Source organism: Zosterops lateralis, assembly GCF_965231275.1.
Source record: "Zosterops lateralis genome assembly, chromosome: Z".
Taxonomy (NCBI): domain Eukaryota; kingdom Metazoa; phylum Chordata; class Aves; order Passeriformes; family Zosteropidae; genus Zosterops; species Zosterops lateralis.
The window spans coordinates 71,010,777-71,030,692 of record NC_139800.1 but is presented as its reverse complement, the minus strand read 5'-3'; the positions used below and the strand labels follow the sequence as shown (position 1 = coordinate 71,030,692).

General features: G+C 37.6%; 1 protein-coding gene across 1 annotated transcript in view; it reads right to left on the bottom strand.

Annotated features, from left to right (window-relative positions):
- Window positions 1-19,916, bottom strand: part of RHOBTB3 (Rho related BTB domain containing 3) — a 28,694-nt gene that overhangs the window by 5,216 nt on the left and 3,562 nt on the right. The window contains exons 3-11 of the mRNA XM_083884135.1: window positions 14,335-14,527; window positions 12,390-12,541; window positions 11,453-11,564; window positions 10,294-10,662; window positions 7,899-8,011; window positions 6,209-6,320; window positions 3,561-3,734; window positions 2,193-2,359; window positions 929-1,025 (exon numbers count right to left, since the gene is read on the bottom strand). Of these exons, the coding sequence (XP_083740261.1) occupies window positions 929-1,025; window positions 2,193-2,359; window positions 3,561-3,734; window positions 6,209-6,320; window positions 7,899-8,011; window positions 10,294-10,662; window positions 11,453-11,564; window positions 12,390-12,541; window positions 14,335-14,527 (1,489 nt within the window). The remainder of the gene's footprint in view (window positions 1-928; window positions 1,026-2,192; window positions 2,360-3,560; window positions 3,735-6,208; window positions 6,321-7,898; window positions 8,012-10,293; window positions 10,663-11,452; window positions 11,565-12,389; window positions 12,542-14,334; window positions 14,528-19,916) is intronic.

Genomic DNA, 19,916 nt, shown 5'->3' with positions numbered 1-19,916 from the left:
TCAGCAGTGACCAGTGACAGGATTGAAGGGTATGGCCTGAAGTTATGTCAGGGAGGTTTAGGTGGGATTAGAAAAAGGTTCTTCCCCCAGTGTGTGTTTGGGCACTGGAAAGCTCCCCAAGGAAGTGGTCACAACACCAGCCTGACAGAGCTCATAAAGCTTTTGGGCAATACTCTCATAGTGTGACTCTTGGGAATGGTGCTGTGCAGGGCCAGGAGTTGCACTCAGTGATCTTTGTGTGTTCTTCCGACCCGGCTGATTCTGTGATTCTGTGAAGGTATTGGAAAACCCTTGGAGAACCACTGCCTGCTTCTGTTTTGCTGTCCTGAATCTCGAGGTGATGAGGTGTCATGGGTCAAAGAGATGAATATAGGTCAAAGAGATGCACCCCTCATCAGGGTGAAGGCAAATCACAGGCAATGAACAAAATTTTCTAGTTACTCCATCAGAAGCAAATACAAATGCTTGGAAAAATAAATATCAGGTCACTGCAAGAAGCTGGATTTATTTACTTGAATGGACCGTAGATTTTTCATTTTATGGGATCTGCTGGGGTGCTATAAGAACCCTATTTTCTTCAAGGAAAACCCCAGTACTTGAAGAAAAAGTGTCAAAAAACAACCCATTACCTTGATTTAAATTATGCAGATAACATGAAGGGGATGGCATACAATGACCAAACTGTTCCAGCAAATTCAGCTGTGAGTGTTAACCTGGCAATCGCAATAGGAACCAAAAAAGTGGTGATGCAGTGCTGGCTGTGTCATGTTGTGTGCTGATCCCACAATAGGGTGGTGAAATATCCTGCTGAAATATCCTAAAGAAACCCTAATTATTTTCTCATGCAAAAATGGTATTATTCAGAGCATCGCTTTTCATCTCAGCAAACCAGAAAAACAAAATCCCTTCAAAATGAACAGAAGAATACCTGAGAGTTCTTGAAATTCAGGCTTTTGACTGAAGATGAGGTAGTTAGTGGCAATAAAATGAAGAAGCCAAGTTGAAAGGCAATCAGAATTGTGAAACTGTGGGAAGAAAGAAAAGACAAAAAACACTTAATGCTATCATGTCTGAAGCATAACTATATCTCACATGTCAAAATATTTCAGGTTTCCACTGTTAAGCAATTTTCTAAATAAAGTTTTGACTGTGGAAGATAATGAAGGAAAAGTCATTTAATGGAAATATGTAAACAGGTCAACACCCAAGAGCAAATTACAAAGAGGTAGAAAGAGGTAGAAAAAAACCCTGAGGAATCATGAATCTTGGAAATTTTGTCATCTGCACAGAGGCCGAGCTTCACAGAAATGGAGGGAAGGGATGTAGCATGTTGGTTTTGTCATTTCCTCTTTCTGCAGAAAATCCTATTTGGTTAAGGCAATATCCTGCAATCCAGTTTTTATTTTCCTCTTCTGTTTTCCAAACTTACCTTATTGTCTCTCTTTTTTTCAGCCTCTAATATTTTCTTTTCATGCTTTTATGCATTTGTCTCAATATGCTATCCAGTTGGAGCTCCTTTGTCACCTGTATACCACATAATTTTCTTTTTGACTAAAAGAGGAACGAATACATCTTTACTTGCCTAAAACACAAGCTTCTTTATTGGAAGAGCTGTGGTTAAGCTGAATTACTGCAGTATGTCCAGAATAAAGGAAATTCCACAGGTGAGGGTGTGACTAGAGGATCTAGAGCCCACTTATGGGGAGTGGCTGAAGGAGGTGGGGCTTTTTATACTGAGGAAAAAAAAGAGGTTCTTTTAAGGGGACCTTATCACCCTCTACAACTCCGTGAGAGGAGGTTGTGGACAGGTGGGGGTTGGTCTCTGCTCCCATATAAAAAGTGACAGGACAAGACAAAATGGCCTCAGGTTGTGCCAGGGAGGTTTTGGTTAAAGAGTAGGAAAAAAATTCTTTATGGCAAGGGCTGTCAATATCTTGAGCGAACTGCCTTGGGTACAGTGGTAGAGGCAATTCTGTGATTCTATGACTGCACCTTTGACAAGTAAAGGCTGAAGGATTTCCTCTGGCCAGCCTTGTGTCACCAGTTATCTCTAATAAACAGATTTTATATCAACATGTTTCCTTGGGAACAGAAATTGTTGTTAAGATTTTAAAAATCTTAAAAAACAAACAACTTAATAAAGTCAACATATATGCTCTCATTTGATTATATACATAATTGATAATAAGTACCTTAGCTTTTTTGAGCAAACTAACAATACTGAGGCTCGTGGAAGCCAGTTCCCTGCTAGGCATGCTCTGAAGCTGTGTGATGATATAGAGTTCACAAATGTGCTGGAGTCTCATTACTTGGTACATCTCTGCACAGATCAGCAGAGACATTGCTTGAAGAATACTGACTAAAAAACAAGAAGACACAAGTTACATGTATTTTACTTCTTTTGACAAGATGATCAAAGCTACTTTTCACCAAGTTTTCTTTTACATACCTAACAACACAAAATAAGACTGCTGTGATCACCCTGTTATAATTTTCATTAATAAATTGCATACATTTTATTTAAAGGCTTTGTTTGTTTGCTTTGTATCACCTTATTTTTCCAGATAAGCTATTCAATTAAGAAGAAAAAAGTGTTAAGAACTTTTTGGTAGATAGGTGTAAAGAATTGCTGTCAATATCTCGGATCTTGAAGATGAGGAGTTAAGTGCTGCTGATCTATGTAGATTAAGTGATAATTATTAACTGGATTTAGATAAGTTCTGTATCAGAAAAGCACTTCTATGATGCAAAAAATACGGACAAAAGTGCAAAGACAGACAAAGAGTAACTTTTTTTTTTTTTATATATATAGCACGGTGGTTGCATTTTTAAACTGATAAACAAGAAAATATTAGGTGGAGTGAAAAGAGCAACATGGAATATCTAAGGATAAGATGGAATAATTATTTAAAAGAAAACAAAAGCAAAAATGCATACTACAACATCATTTATTCATTATCTCAAGGAAAAAATTAGCTGCATTTATATAATATTTTAGATTTAGTATGCAGATTTCCTTCTCATAAGAAGAAGATAAAGGTCAAGACATAAAGAATATTTTAGCTCAAATTTTCTTGCCAAACACTCCTTTTGACATATTTTTATGGGTTCACATACACATTAGATAACCACATGTATAAGTAAGGTATTCCTGCAATTTAACCTTTTTTATAATAAGCTCAGCTATATGTGTGTTCAAGAAATGACAACTTTTAAATAAAGCACAGAATCCAGACTAGAAAGGAATATCACTGTAATGTAAAAGAGAAAATTGCAAATATTATAATGAATCAGAAATGAAATTGCAACTTCTTTGAGTCTTGTTATGTAAGCACAAAGCAAATGCATAATTTTATTAGAAATATTTATTCTATTTTACTTGTATAGGACAGATTTCTTTTTCTGCTGCACAATACAAAAAAGTTCTCTTTCTCGAGACACTGCACATTCAAATATTAGCATTTTTCAATTAAATAGCTGCTGTTACATTACGGTCTCTCAGTTCCCTGCTGTGGAAAAATGAGTCACAGATATAGAGCAATATTTCACAGTTTCCTTACCTGGGCAGCAAGAGTCAGTGTAAAGGTACTCTAGGAAGGACAGGAAAGTGTCTTTGGAAACCCCATACACTGGAACCAGAATGCTATTTGCTTCTAGATAATTACCATTAAACATAGCTGCCATAACCTCGCAGCGGGCCACCAGAACTGCCCTGTGGGCTGGTACTGTTGCACCTGCAGGATGCAAGATAAAAAATAAATATAGAATGACTTTATACAATACAGAATGATCTTCATTTTAAAGCTCATGTCTTCTTCACTCCACTGAATGCGATTAAAGTGTTGAAAATTGACAATAACTAATAACACACTCATTGCATTCCAGTTAAGATGAATAATTAATAGTAAAATAAAGCAAAATCGACAAAGAAAAAAATAGTTAAACCAAACTGGAATAGACTAAACCGAAAGAGAACAGACAAAATAGGATACATCTGTTCACACTAACTGGACCTCCAACCCAGTCCATAAGCATTCAGTGCTATGAATCGTTATGCAAATGGTTAATGGTTGGACCTGATGATCTATGGGGTCTTTCCAACCTGAATGATTCCATGAGGAGTCATTTATGTTCACCAGTAACCTTACTAGTAATTAATATTTGTACCAGAATAACCACATAAAACAGAGAAAGGCAAATTTTTCCAGATGAAATTCCATTAAGTCCAGGAAGTATGTATAAGTTTAAATATTGTGCCTAAGTGAATTTCCAGATGGGTTTTCTTATGAAAAAAAATACTGATGATTTTTTCCAGAAATTTATTAATTTTCTATTATTTGCAAGTGAATCCTTTGCTTTACTACAACATTAGAAAGAACTGGAGAGGCCAAAGCCCAGGGTGGTAGAGGCCTTTCAGGCTGCAGAGTGCAGCTGGACTGAGCAGTCTAGTTCTGTGTGCAAGGAAGTGCCAGGCAAGTGCCAGTCACCAAAGGACAACAACCAAAACCAAAATGAGCACTTAGAATTGGATGTAAATGTTTTAATCAAAATTATAATAAACAGATCAACTGACATGCAAGATAAATACACTATATATACTTATAAAGAAGTTACTCTTTTAATTATGTCTTTAACCACAACATTGGCACCTGAGTAATTCTTTCAAGCCTTTCGGCATTTTTGTCTTTTGTTCTATTTCTACCCCCTGTACTTCTACTTTCAAGATGTCTAAGCTGCACACTGTATGTCCTGTATGTGCTTTGTGAATGGACATTTATCTACTAATCAAGAAGTTCAGCCATATTCTGTGTCTTTACACAGACAAAATGGGCCCCTATTTTTCCTGTCTCACATACTTCCATAAGCTAGAAAGCTCAAAGCAATGCTAAGTATCAAAGGAATTGCTCAAAAAGACACAAATTTGTCTGGTTAATATTAGGCTCTTGAAATTCTCTTAGTAGTTATTTAATTTTGATACAGTTATTCTGATTGAGGAATTACAGAAAAAAGTTCGGAAAATGTATCAATTATTAAGAAAAACAGTTTACATTTTATTAGTGGATAAACATGTTTTTTTAAAGTACATGTCAACCCGTTCAGAGATTTGGGGTTTATTTCTGTAAAATATATAGTGCCCTCATTTCATCAGCTTCCCACAAAGACTCTCAGGAGTGGGACACTGAGGTGAATTGTTCGTGTCATTGAACTCAAAATCAGTATTGGGAAATCCTTTCAAAGATATTTTTGTGGAGATCTTTTCTGTGTATTAAACAGAACATCTAGAAAGAGTCTGCTTGTCCTTCTGTGCTTGTCTGAGAAGTTAATGTTTCATATTTGTCCCTGAGTTTTACATCTGAAAATAATTAAACAGCTATTTAATTCTAGAAGACATTTCTATGAAGGTGAATAAAGGGTGAGTATGGACAAACTGAGAATAGTGTTAGCTTTTAAAAACCATCTCATTCTTATTCTTAAAAAAGCATGCAACACATTTCTCCCACCACATCTTTTATTATAAGGATGAACACATTTAATTTCCAGACAAAAAATTGAATCCTGGCACTGAGCACCTCAGGCAGTAAAATGTGGTGTCAATGGCAGCAGATCTGCACGTCACCAAACCCTGGTGTCAAGGACAGTGAAGCCAGTCTCTGTCAGCTTCTGAGGGGACAAGATGGGTTCTTCCACAGCCAGCACCTGCCTGAGACAGACAGCAGGATGTTGGCCAGGAGTCAATAACCACCATCTCTGTCTTTTCAGTGAGGGCAACAACCAGAGAAGTGAAACCCATGCCTCTCCAAGGTGTGATGTCGGGCAGAGCCCTTGAGAATGTCCTAGTGCTTGTGCACTTGGGAACAAGAGTGAGATTAAAATAAAATGTAAAATGAAAGAATGCAAAACAAAATTGAGTAAACCAAAACAGAATAAAATAGAATAAAAAATAATGTCAATCAGGGAGGCACAGTGTGCCATGACAGGGAGAGGGAATTCCTATAGCCTCAGCCCAGACAAACCATGCTGGGAGAGGACACTGCTACAGGACATCCACAGAGACAAGCTTTCCCTGCTTTCCACAGTGAGAGCAAAGCATTCATATTTCTTTAGTTTTGATTCCATGGAACATGTCATCTCTGTGTCCCATATTCCTGAAGAGCGGAAAAAAGGAAAAAGGATAAAGGTTGGAGGCAAGGGAGGAGAGGTACCATACCTTGTATTTTGAAGATTACATCAGCCAGCACAGGTGTGTTAAAGAATAGCCTGAGAGAAGTACTATTCAGCTGTTTTATCTGGTGAGACTTGCAGTCCTTTACAGTGTTTAGCTGAAAAATAAATTGGTAATAAAGCTCTGTCATGTGTGGCTGCCCACAGAACTAAATATTTTGGGACATCATTTATATGGGAAAATAAACAACAGTTTCTCACGTGTGCATTCCTCTGAAACCACCTTTTCTCTTCTAATTTCTTATTTCCTACAATACAGCAGCTCTGAGGGGTCTCTTGTCCCCCATAATCATACCTCAGCTCTCTCCTTGGTGTTCCTGACCTTCGATGAAACTCCAGCACCTACAGGCAGGTTGGGCTTCATCAATTTTCTGGAGTCAAAACTTTTTCATACATTTGCTGTCCATACCCAATGCTGCAGCAAAATGAGGCTTGAGGGGGGTAGCGGGGGGACACATGACTACTCTGCATTGCAATGCTGTGTACAGGGACAAGGCAGCTGAAAGCTCTGTGTTTCTTTATTTTGTCCTGGAATTGCCTCCACAGAGGCAAGGGGGAGCTCACAGGCTGGAGCACAGACTCCACTCACAATAACCTAGTAGTGCCAAGACCCTCCAAAACCCAGTACTCCCAGTTAATTTTCTGTTTTGGTTATCTTACCTTAAAAATGTAACCTAAAGCTGCCAAAAGCAATAACATCAAAATCATGTTGCTTGCTAGATTGTGCCAAGTGAAATTCAAATGAGGTTGAATTTATAATTGAGATCTGAAATGTATAATTTTTTTTAGTTTTATTAAGAAAAATCATAATACCTTCTATTTGGCCTCCAAAGAAAAAGCCATAAATGGGAAATAAGAGTACCCTGAAGGCATAAAAAAAAATAAACAAAATGATAACAGCTCAGGCTCACTTTCTTAGAAGTCTTCAGGTTCTCCAAGGCCAAAGCTATAAATATTTTCACTGTGGACACTAAGGGCTGGTAAGCCTAAGACAGAGCAGTCAAAAGCTGAAAACAGCTCAGTAACTTTTTGATCTCTAAATTGTGTTGTTCCAAGAGTATCTGAGAGGTTTTCCCATATAAATCAACAGAAATCATTAGGCCAAGTTCAATATTATGAAGGAATGTATGAGCTCCAAGAGGAAAAGTCTGTAAAAACTAATTCTATATTAAAACTAATTCTACATTGAGTCTTTTTATTAACTTAATGATACAATATATATTTCATTTTTTGTGTGGTCTTCTACTGAATTAAATATATTGAGTTACAGACAGCTTTCCACATCACAACATTTGTATGAGAAACCAACCCCCTGGATGTACTGCAGAAGCCAAACTTTTGGCATGTGTTCAGGAGCAAATCTTTCCTGGGCAGCCTCTATTATATGGGAATTAGAAATCCATAATCCTATTTCCTATAGACAATGTTCAAAGCTGTGAATATAAGTAATCCTTCTAGAATACCTGCTTGTGTGATTTTTATCAATTACATTAATTCTGCATGTTATATCAGGATTTCTGTGTACTTGACTGCAAGCAATCCACTGAAAACATGAAAAAGTACAGGCTGTGTAAGCCAAAGTGACTTTATAACAAAGACTGACAAGAAAACCTTGCCTACAAAACAATTTCTCAAAACTTAAGTAACTAATGATGACCCAAGGGAGCCAGATGTACCTTCCCTGGAGTTTTCAGGATGCATTTAACTTTCTCAAGCACATGTTCTGTTTTATCTGGATCCTTCAACTTCTTTTTTATGTCCTCTTCTAATCGTTCCCACTGGAAAGCACCTATCATAGAACCAGGAGGAGACAGATTATAAATCAGCAAGGCACAGGCCTCAGCAGGCAGAGGAAAGATGACTCATCAATACCAAACACATCCTTCAGATGTACATAAATCAGCCAGATCTTTGCTTTAGGAAGGGCAAGATGCAATTTTTGCACATTAAATTTCCATGGTACTTTTTATAGTGTAACCAAGTACAAACAGACTAGAGCATCTCATTTGATTGCACACTCAACCTATGAATTCTTCCCAGTTCAGTCACCACATATTGCAGGTAGCAATTCAGGAAAAAAATTCCTTTATGTTTCAACATTTGTGGAAATTTTCAAACTTCTGCTCATGCTGCTGGCTGCATTGTTCTGTAGGTGTCTGAACTAGAAGAACTTTATGCACAGTTACATTCTCAGCCCTCATAGCTAGAACCAGCACAAAGTTTACAGTAGAATTGCTGTTATTCTTGTTTTCACAGTCAAAGCCATGACATTCACTGATATGTCTCAATAGCTTTCTTGGAAAAATGAAGAGAATAAAAACAAAGATAATTTGTCTTCATGCACTTTGCTGGAGTAAGTCACAGAGGCACCATGTGGCTTTGCAGTAACTTTCAGTTCTAACCCAGGACAGGAAGGAGATAGAAATAGGTCAAGCTCAGTGACAAGCCCAACTCAGCACAGCCCTGAAGATGCTCTGCTGTCAAGAGGCTGAATCAGCACCTACAGTGCATGGCATCATCAGTTAACTCCCATCCACACCACACTGATTAACAGTTTATAACCTCATGGGCATCGTGTCACAGTCCTGAAACAATGAAAACTCATAATTTGTTCTCTTCTCATCCTGTGCTTCAAGCACCTTCAAGAGACATGATCACCTCTGAGAGGCACCAAAAGGGTCAATAACTTTTGGCAATGATCCTTAGGCTGGGAGCTGGGACCTAAAGCAGAGCTCTGCCTGCAACTACACAATTTTACAGCTCCTTGGCTGGCATAAAGGAAAGTAAAAAAGGAAAATTAGTGCACACAAGGCAGTAGACATAAGCTGTAGATTGTAACAGATGAAGATGTTTACAAAGATATTAGACTGGAAGAAAGGAGGCTCAGGGGTGAACTCATTGCTCTCTTCAACTGCCTGGAATGAGGCTGTAAGCAGGTTGGGGACAGTCTCTTCTCCCAGGTAATAGGTGGAGGAAACAGCCTCGAGTTGCACCAGGGGAGGTTTAGGTTCAATATCAGGAAAATTTCTTCACCTTAAGGCTTGTCAAGCACTGAAACAAGGTGCCCAAGGTAGTGGTGGGTCACGATCACTGGAGGCACTTCAAAGATGCAGCACCTGGGGACATGGTTTACATGATGGGCTTGGCAGTGATGGGTTAGTGGTCGAACTTGATAATCTTAAAGGTCTTTTCCAACCCAAATTACTAAGTAATTATATGAATTAAAAAATACTGTATCCATCATATGCTAAAAATCCAGTTTTAATTCCCTATCCTTGTCTAAAATAAATGAAAACAAAATAATAATCTGTTCAGGGATTTTTTTTTTTCAGTGAAAAACTTCTTCTTCTGTTCTTTATGTTTTTCACTATTTTGGAAAGAACTGCCATTGATGTACAAACTCCAATTGAAAGCTGAAAGATTCTCTGACAGTTTGGAAAATATTTTACAAAGAACAAATAGGCATTGGCTACTTCAAAAAAAAACCCAAAAATCTTTCTGCTGAGGCTTTTTAAGCAACATCTGAAAAGCTAAAAGAATATCAGTGCCATTTTAATAGCTGGCATTATGTAGATGAGGTCACAGTCTGCACCAACTGGTACCAAAACTCATGCAACACATCAGAGGTTACCACACTACAAACACTTATCACTTTTTTCTCTTCAGCTGCACAAGACTCAGAATAAAAGTTACTTGAGTTTTATTAAGTAGATCTGCGCTCTTGCCCTTGTGTTTAGAACATCAGCCATTTACAATATTTTAAAAGCCTAGGATCTGAAACTGACTCAAACTCCAAATTATTTTTTTGCAACATTTTAGAATAGTATTGATATAAGCCTATGGAATTATTTAATTTAGGCCCATTAAATCTGGGATGACAACTAATTTAATTTTTTTAAATATAGGTGATGGTCTTTTTTCATTATACATAGTAATCACAAGGGATAAAATAGGTGTGGAAATATGGTGAAACATCATCTCACAGCAGCAAAGCCACGTTCCTAGGGTGATGCACATACTCCTTCATGAGACAATAGGAAATGAGTAGTCAGACCTGTTCCCAGAAGGTACCTGAATAAATGAAGTGGAGAATGTCTGGGAGACAAGAGCAGAACACAGAATCCTTCACCACCACCCTGACTGGCAGGACACAGGGTGGGGCCCCATGGGGGGATGAGGGGAAGGGATCCTCCGGCTCCACTGCAAAGAGACTCTGTGCCAGCTGCACAATGGAGTCATCGTGGGTGTCCGACAGGCTCTTCACCCCAAACAGCAGCATGAAGAGGTGGCTGACAGAGCAGAGGATGATCTTGTGAGCTTCCACTGCCGTGCTGAGGTCCTCGGGGTAGAAGGCCACATCTGCACACTGGCAGCAGCAGAGCAGGTTGTGCAGGTCTGCGTTGTAGTGTGAGGCTTCACCCTTCAGGATCGGCATCTTTTCTGCAATAGAAATCATGCAGTAAAACTTGGGCAAGTGCTAACCACAGGACAACTGACCTTATCAGGTTGGTTTAATTTTTAAAAGAAGTGTTCAATAAGAATATTTCTTATATGCTGTCAGAATATCTTGAGTAAAATACTCTAAATATGGAAATATTTAGTGCAGTAAGTTAAGAAATACTTAGTTTAATAGTAAGCGTCTGTCCTTTCATGAACCCTCTATAGAAAGGTACACTTATAGAAACTTTGACTGTGTATTCCAAATCTAAAGTCTGAGCAAATTTTTAGAATACAGAAGATACAATTACAGACTTAGAGATAACTATTAGAAATTTTTTCACTGAACAAATGCACCAGATGCTCAGAAATCACATAAAAGTGCATACTTCTCTCTCTTGCTTTAATTGCAGCAAACAAAAACATTACTTGACGATATGGTAGAATAAGAATTCATGCTCTAACAACTTCCCTTTGTAATCTGTTAAGATTTTATGTAAAGCTTTTATCAATTCATGTTTTCATTATTCTATAAGTCCACCAGAAAACCACTCCTATTAGTTACATCTAAAATAAACTAGAAATCCATTGCAATGTTTATATTGTCATACAATTCTCCCCAAGTAAATTAAACTATCGCTAAAAGATGATGCAACATAACCAGAATAGCTGACAATAGATATCACAGCTCACAGTAAGAATTGTTTGCAAAAAAATGCAGAAAAAATATTCATTGTGCAAATAAAGTGACACACGTTAGAAATTATACCAGAGACCAGATATCAACAAGCACCTGGCTGCTCAAGCTGAGGTGGTTGGACTCGATAGCACTTCTGCATCTTTTTCCTTTTCTTCATTTTTTCAGATGACTTCCCATTCAAACTTTGGATCATAAAATATTCCAGCTAAGACAAGAAATATATTTTTTTTAAAAAACCTTGCTATTTAATAACATTCTAGGCAACAAATTATAAGGGATATAACAGGTTCTGAATGCAGGGCTAAGGCTACTGACACTATTATCAGTCATCCAGGAGAGTCACAAAACTCCTTTATGAGAAGCTACCATATTTAGATAGAACTAGCACAATTTAAAAGCCTATTTATTTAAATGATCGTGGTTAATTTTTGCATATTTAATCTTCCTAGAATTGACAGACACAAAGATATTCAATTTACCAATCTCTTTAGATGCTAATTTTATCTTGGGTAGTGGCCTCATTCAGCTGGCAGCTATCTAGCAAGAAAAAAGGACAAGAATGCAAGTGGAAAACTTACTGCAGTGTGCCATGTGGCTTTCTTAAATCTTCCTGTGTTAAACCAGAGCAACCTTGGTATTGCTAATCCAGATAGAATCATAGAATCCTAGAATGGTTTGGCTTGGAAACTCCCTTGAAGACTATTGAGTTCCAATCTCCCTGTCATGGGCTGGGACAATTTCCAGGTTCCAAACTAGACCAGGCTGCTCCAAGCCCCATCCAACCCAGCCAAGAACACTACCAAGGAGGGGGCACTCACAGCTTCCCTGACCATTCTGTTCCAGTGTCTCACTACCCTCACAGTGAAGAATTTCTTTCTAATATCTGACTTGAATCTTGTATCAGTGGGAACCTGGCACTTGTTGGAAGGGCCCATGGTGTGCCTCCCCTGGCTCTCTGAAGCCCTCAAATCAGTCATGCACCTCCTGCATGTTCCAAACCTCACTTCCAAAACAGTAGATTTTCACTCACCACTCCTCCAAAGCATTTCTGTATGTAGAAGTCGTTAAGAGTGTGCAGTTCAAGGTAAGTAGCTCCAAGTTCCTTTGCAAGCTGAACTCCTTCAGAGGTTGTGACACAGCTCCTCCTGTCTGATGTGCACAGAGGACAGGAGCAAGGCACTCCTGGAGTAGAAAGTTTTGAATAAAACCATTTTGTCCAAATAATGCAGAATTCTTAGATTCCTAAGTAATTGTAAAGATATCTTACTTAAAGGAGAACAAAGAGGGAAATGAAAACATAGTAATTTTATAGTAAAAAATCGGTAATTACAGAAAAAACTCAGCTTCTTAATAATCAATTCACAATACTAGCCACTCTAGAAATGTCTGTACACATTACATTAGCATTACTTTATTGATTTTGTTAAGATGGAAAGTCCAGACTTCTGGACACTGAATTTGTCTTTGGCTCAAGACCTTTGCATGCCTAGGTCTTGTACTAGCCTGCAGGAGTTATCATTCATGAATGTCACCCTTAAACCTGTTGAATTATTGTGGCCTGTTCATACAGAAAGCATACACAATTATGAGAGAAGAAAATTTCAGCTCCAGACCAATCTTTGATAGATTTCTACATACTACAAGATCTGATTCATTTACACGCATTTTACATACATTTTTTTAAAAAACAAAACAGGTTCTTTTAAGATTATGCCATTCAAACGTTAAAAAAATCTTTTAGGCATACTGTGTCAGCTTTGCATAATGACAGTAAGAGCCTGCCAGCCATGAATGTGCTTTCAAAAGTGCTGTGTATGCTCCATGTTAATGTCCCCTGCCTAGACCTATGGATGACATAATAAAACAGATTTTTCTTTTTTTTTTTTTTAATCATTTGTTTCAGCAGCAACACTTACCACTACAGAGGATTAAGATCTTAGTAATATGTATGAGCAAACTGCTGTGTTCACAACTGCTGCCTAGAAACAAAAGGGTTCTGTGTGTGCACAGCAGTTTGCTCTGGCAGGTCCCAGGGTAAAACCCAGAGGTCCAGCCTGATGTCTACCATGGCCACTTTATTTAGGAAGGAAGACAGAAAAAAAAGTCGAAAAGAGAAAAACAACCACTAGAGAAGTCACACAGTTTAGTGATATCCTGTTCTTAAAAACAAAGTGTAAGAAAATGCTTGAGGAAGAAAAATAATTTACCATGACCTTGCCTTTAGAATGAGAGATTTATTCCTCCTGTATAAATCAGAGCATAAAAGCTTTTGATCATGATCAGTGAATTACTAAATGGAAGAAAATAAACATTTAACTGTTATGGAGCTTTTTACCTGTCTTTTATCAGTCACTGAGCGAAAAAAATTATAAGTAGAATCTTGGCAACACTGAGATTCCATCCACAGAGAACATATAGATTAATGTTTCTATATACATTGCAAAATAAACGTTTACATCTACATCCATCATGTCTCTTACTCATTAAAAGGAGGAATGCTCAGAAACACTTGTTATATTAAAGTGTCATGAAGTAAAAGACAAGCCAGGGTTGTGTTTTTCATTCATTGCTTTAGGAAAAGAATCCCAGAGAATTTCAAGGCTTTTCCCACTCAGTGTTTTCAGACTGCTGGATATAATTTTAATCTCATATACTAGAGATACTTTATACCCAAATTTATGTTCCTTAATCCGAACCACTGGATTTAATCCCCATGTGTGGTGGCTCCCCAAGAAGAGCCATTGCAGAGGTCAAAGAAGGATAGGTTGCCTTTCATCACTGGGGTTAATTAAGCCCAATGTTCATATCAGTACATCATTCTAGAGAGCCAAAATACATGTCCATATTACTGTCATCCTGACAGCCCAATTGTTTCTGTTTGCAGCTTGGAAAAACATCCAGCTTCTACTGAAATTACACTATACCCAACTTCAAAATGAGATTTTATCTGTTATTACAGGAGGTTGGATACATACCATTTTTTCTTGCACCAATAGCAGAAATTATTACTGGAACTGAGCAGTGATTTAGTGCTTTTTTTACCATTGGCACATAGCTGTCCTTCAGTTCTTGAAATGAAGTCTTGTCATTAACAGAGTATTTAAACACAATAATATCGGCTCCTCCAATGAGCCTGTAGGAAGTGTACCAGTCACTGTCAAATATATCCTAAAAAGAAAAGATACTGATCAAGAATTTACTGTATATAAAGAAAAAGACAAAATATATTATATTCCTAAATTTCACATAAGTGTTTTTGTCTAATTAGATCTTATTTGAAAAAATGCAACAATGAGGAGACTTCCTGCTTTATAATTTCCTTGTTTGGAGAGCAAGTTGTTTGTTATAATAAATGATAAATATTTTCCATTATTTTAGGAAATCTGCAAGAACAATTAAAAATTGGGTTTATCAGGAAATATTCTTTTCAGGAAGAAATTTTGCTGGTTTATTTATTTAACTTTAAAATTGTTTCTTTAAGGAAATAAAAGCATCTTCAGTGGTAGAGGTTTTCAGCAATTCATACAAAAACATTATCAATCAAACCATTTTTAGGGAAAGGGTTACATAGAACTATCCTATGTACCTATGAACTTTTAAATACAAACTTAATAATTTATTGTGATTTTTATCTGCCTCACAAGAGCTTCCACATAGCTTTACCATGTGTTAATGTCTTCAGGATAAAGACTTCAATCACATACCTGAACTTTCTTTTTCAATTTCATATTCAAATTTTCATTGCTCTGTGCAAAGGACTTAACCTCTAAAATTGTTTGATATTCTGTTAATTTACAGCTGTGCTGTATCCACATGCAATGTACAGTTATTACTTGTGTATTTTTCATGGAACTGTAATTCCACAATTTCTGCTTCACCTGTAGGTAGGTCAAAAATACCAGGGGAAGCCTTGGCTTTGAATACATGCTGAATTGAAAACTTGAGAGAAGTCTGGAAGTGGTCCAGAGAAGTGAAAAAAATACCCTGATAACCCAAAATACTATCACCTCTTAGAAGAGGCGATAGAGATTTTTTGCCCTTTATGTACCTACTAGAAAGATGAGAACAAACTCTTCAGCAGAGCCTGTTGTGATGGGACCAGGGACAATGGTTTTAAACTAAAAGAGGGTAGATTTAGGTTGGACATAAGGCAGACATTTTTTTACACAGAGGATGGTCAGGCCCTGGCACAGTTTCCCCCAGGAATCTGTGGGTGCCCCATCCCTGGCAGTGTTCAGGGCCAACCTGAAAGAGGCTCTGGTCTAGTGGAAGGTGTTCCTGCCCATGGCAGGAAAGAACTAACAATTCTCAAGAACATGTTTGTGCAAACCCCCCATGGCATGGGGGTTGGAATGAGATGGAATGAGATGATCTCTAAGGTTCCTTCCCACTCAAATAATTCAGGGATTCTGTGATTCTATGGCAGCCCTGCACAGCATGAGGCAAAACTAGAAGAACTTGGGATCCTGAGGAAAAAGTTGGAAATTAAGAGTAATGAAATAAAGACAATGTGAAAACAGGAATAAATGAGCAGACAAGAAGTGACAAAAAGGCAGAATTTTGGGCTGGGGGGGATCAATGTGAGTTTTGAAGAGCAAGTCACAGAAATAAGAGCACTATAAATGGGAGTCAAATATATAAAAAATTAGCAATATCAAGAAGGGGTATGGCTTGCATTATCAACATAACTCTTCTGATCACGTCAAGATGGTTGTTGTTTGAAATTTTGTTAAGGTAGCTGCAATGCTCCTAACTACAAGAAATAGTATGACCTTGATGGAAGTCAACATCAGGAGTTATTTGCCTAAACTGTCTGCACATCATTCCCAATTCAGGTCTTGACCTTATAAAGAAATACGTCAGGATTTAAATTATAGTAGGCATTTCCATTGATCTCTGTAAGAGAAGGTTTTGTTCTGCAGTAAGTAAACCACAATTAACAATTTATCAGGAATAGCTCTTACAGGATGAACCATGTTGACAAGAGTGCAGATCAAGTATACTGCTGTTGATATGTGTTTTTGAGACAACTCAATTAGAGGCTATTATAATCCCAGGCTAAGGACATTCCCAATTAACACTTAATACAATCATTTAGGCCCAGTTAATAAAATTTACCCATAAATGCACATTTAGCACTTTGAGCAGTAAGACTCCAGCTACAGTGCTTCAAGGCAGCCATCTAGATGAACATTTGGAGAATTTGATCATAGAAGGAGGCAAAAATTCAGAATTTTCAAGGGACAGCTTCAGTACTCTTTAGTTGATGAAGATGTCAATGGAGAATTTTTTAACAGAGTTGTATACATTTAACACAACAAAGTTTCAAAGGAAAAATACAATACAATCCAAAAAATAACATGGAATATTTATATGTTCTGTTCTGTTCTGTTAGAAGACAGAAAGCACATCTGTTCCTTTTCAATTTTCATCCAGCTGATTATCTTCAAGATCAGCTCAGATTTGCACCTGCCCATTTCTACAAGATGGAGACAATGGTTGGTATCATAAGAAAAGCGGAGAGCACAGGTGCACAAATACACTGCAAAGCTTTAAGCATGAGTAATAAAAAAATGCTTATGTAAACTTCTTATGGAATTAATATTGCACTTTTTATATTGTTTCTCACTCATTCCAGTGTACAAAGGAGCTAAATCTCATGTGCCAGAAAACTCTAAAAAATATCTCTGACAATGGGTTATTTGCACATGGCATCCCTGAGGCAGAGCATCTAGAGCCTCCTTCAGTATTGCTTTTAGAGAACCTTTCATGCAAAAATGACAGAATTTCTTCAGATGATGAATAGCCATTCAGATTCAGAAATAATCTTAATTTCAGGTACCATCTATGAAATTTTTATAACAGCTACTCCTCATTATGCTTCCTGCTCCATTTCAAAGACAGCTGTTGGCAAAAGGAAGAAGTATCTGCACAGCCAAGGTTATTTAGGTTATTTTAATATGACTTCATTAATTATAATTATACTTCTGATGCTCTTTCACTCAGGACATATTAGAAAAAATCTTCATTCTTTTCTTGTATGCTGTTATTCTAAATGTTTCATTACATATTCTTGGCATTAATAAATTACACTTCTCAAGATTCAGTGTTGAAAACAAAGCTTTCAGAGGCATTGAAGATATGATTTTTCTACAAAATCACATCAACCCCCAAGACAACAATAGTTGCTTTGTTAAAAATGATTTATGAATGCCTTTCTAAATGGCAGTGAAATTCCTCACACAAGTGCCCTTGCAATGCCCACACACTTTCTGAAAGCTGCTCCTAAGTGTCCCCACGTCCCACCATCCCAGCCCTAGATCTGAGGCAGCAGCAATGCCAGCCACTCTTTGTGGGGAAAAGTGCACCTGGACACCCCCTAGGAATGTTCCCCTGGGATTTCCCCAGGATCCAAAAGAGAGCTGCATTGGGAATATTGGAGAGTTATTCCTCTCCATGAACCATTTACAGACTCAGTCTCCACTACCAAAACCTTCTTCACACTAATGTTCTCTGCACCACATACCAGAGCCTTTCTGCCTTTTTTCAAGATTCCTCTGCAATTTCTATCAGGTCTGCAGCAGGGCAAATTTTATGGGTGTACTTTCCACAACTTACTAGTCCCCTGAACATACTCAGATAAGTACCCTGCAGCACAGATTGAAGTATCTCCTTCAGAAATCCCCCTAAACATCCCCCCACAAAACAAAGGAAGTTCATATCGGCCTGTGTCATCCTCTCATAAATAAATTTAATAGTGTTTTTTACTACTGATCATTTATCAAAGGAGATGATCATTTGTTGTAAATTGCCACTTCTGGCATTCAGCTTACAAATGAGAAGAGATGACATCCTGAAAAATGAAAAGTTATAAGCTGTCATTTTTTACTGAAGCACTAATGGGTCTAAATTTCTAAAAATAATAAATAAAATCTAAAAGTGGCTCAAATTCCTTTATATTTAGACATGATAAGGGTTGGCCAGCCTTGGCAGCACCAGGAGTACAAGAATTCTGATTAACAGGAAAAAGCCAGAGAACTACACTATGATGATACCATTGTCATAAGAAAGTTCACAATGTTTGAGGGATTACTCCTGTTGGTGCAGTAAATAACAAAGAAAAAATACAAAAGGACTCAGTGAATGACATTGTTGTAAGTGAGAATTAGAAAATAATTCACTGAACACCTTCTCAAAATTGTAGTTAGTATAATTAAGTTGCAGTTAATATATTAGTGAGCCCCATGGAGGTCTGCAGCTCTGTGCAAGGCTCTGAGCAGCCACAGGAGAGCATCCACCCCTCTGCAAGTATCCAATCCCACACTAGGCACTCTCCAAAACCCAGATGCTCTATTTTCTCTTTTTGTAACATTTCTGTACTGATGATGTCAGCAATTCTGTAGAAAATAAGCAGTTTTTATAAAAAAGGGGAAAGAAAAAATTCTGGGGAATTTTTCCCATGGGGAAAAATAAACTGAAACAAACCAAACAAAAGCCACAAAAACAAAAACAAACAACCCAAACCAGGTGGCTCTTAGTAGAAAAAGTAAAAAAAGGCAGCAAGACCTCCAGGCCATGGCAGAAACACCCTCATATCCTTAGGGTAGTGCTCCAAGTGAGAGAGGGGAGAATAAGAGTTAATTCAAGTAGGGAACACTTACAAAAGACTTTATTTTGCCATTTTCCAGCACTATAATTAAATGAATCAAAATATGAATTATATGCTATGTTTAATTCTGGACTTGAGGAAGGTTCACTTGCTATTAGATATTAAAAATTCTGCCTGCATTTTTTCTGCAGAAATATAAAAAATTTCAGCGTAAAGAGAAATTGCAAAATACATGCAAGTAAATAAAACAGCATCTCCGTCCTGAAGACTGTCAAATCTAACACAGAGTGTTAATTAAAGCAGTTTTTCCAAAGCAAATCTTAAAATTCATCTTGCAAATTACCCCTTATAAGTTACTAGCTCCATACAGAGGTTCACCCCTCCAAAATTAGAAAAACTAGGACATTCTTACTCAATATACCTTATTATAGAGCAGCTTAAGCATGCATTAGCAACTGATCAGCTATTAAAGTCACAGTATTTAGCAGAGATGTTACCACGCATGTGTTTTTCCTAGTTCTTTATGTCTTCTCCTATCCCAGGTTTGCATTTTTTGAGAAAATATTTTGAAGCAACACGATTTATAAAGATGTTGGTGCACTGTACATCTGTCCCCTGCATACAGCACACAGCTCTGCCAGAGCAGGGCCACACGCAGCAAGCCACAGTGGTACCCCCAGAGAGTGGCATACAAAGAGCAACCTGTCCTTGGAAACTCTGACATTTTGTCCCCAGATTTTGAGAAGTATGGTGTTACATGACTGTCTCTACAGCCCTATAATATTTGAGTGAATTATAAGATCACCAAAGCCAGCATTACCAGCCAGGGGAAGGAGAGCTCCTCACAACATGCATGTTTGCATGTTGGCAAATATGAATTTATCTTTGTGATTTCCCAAAGACACCTGACCTGCTGACCCTCCTGCAGACCAAAAGGCTGAGCAGTGT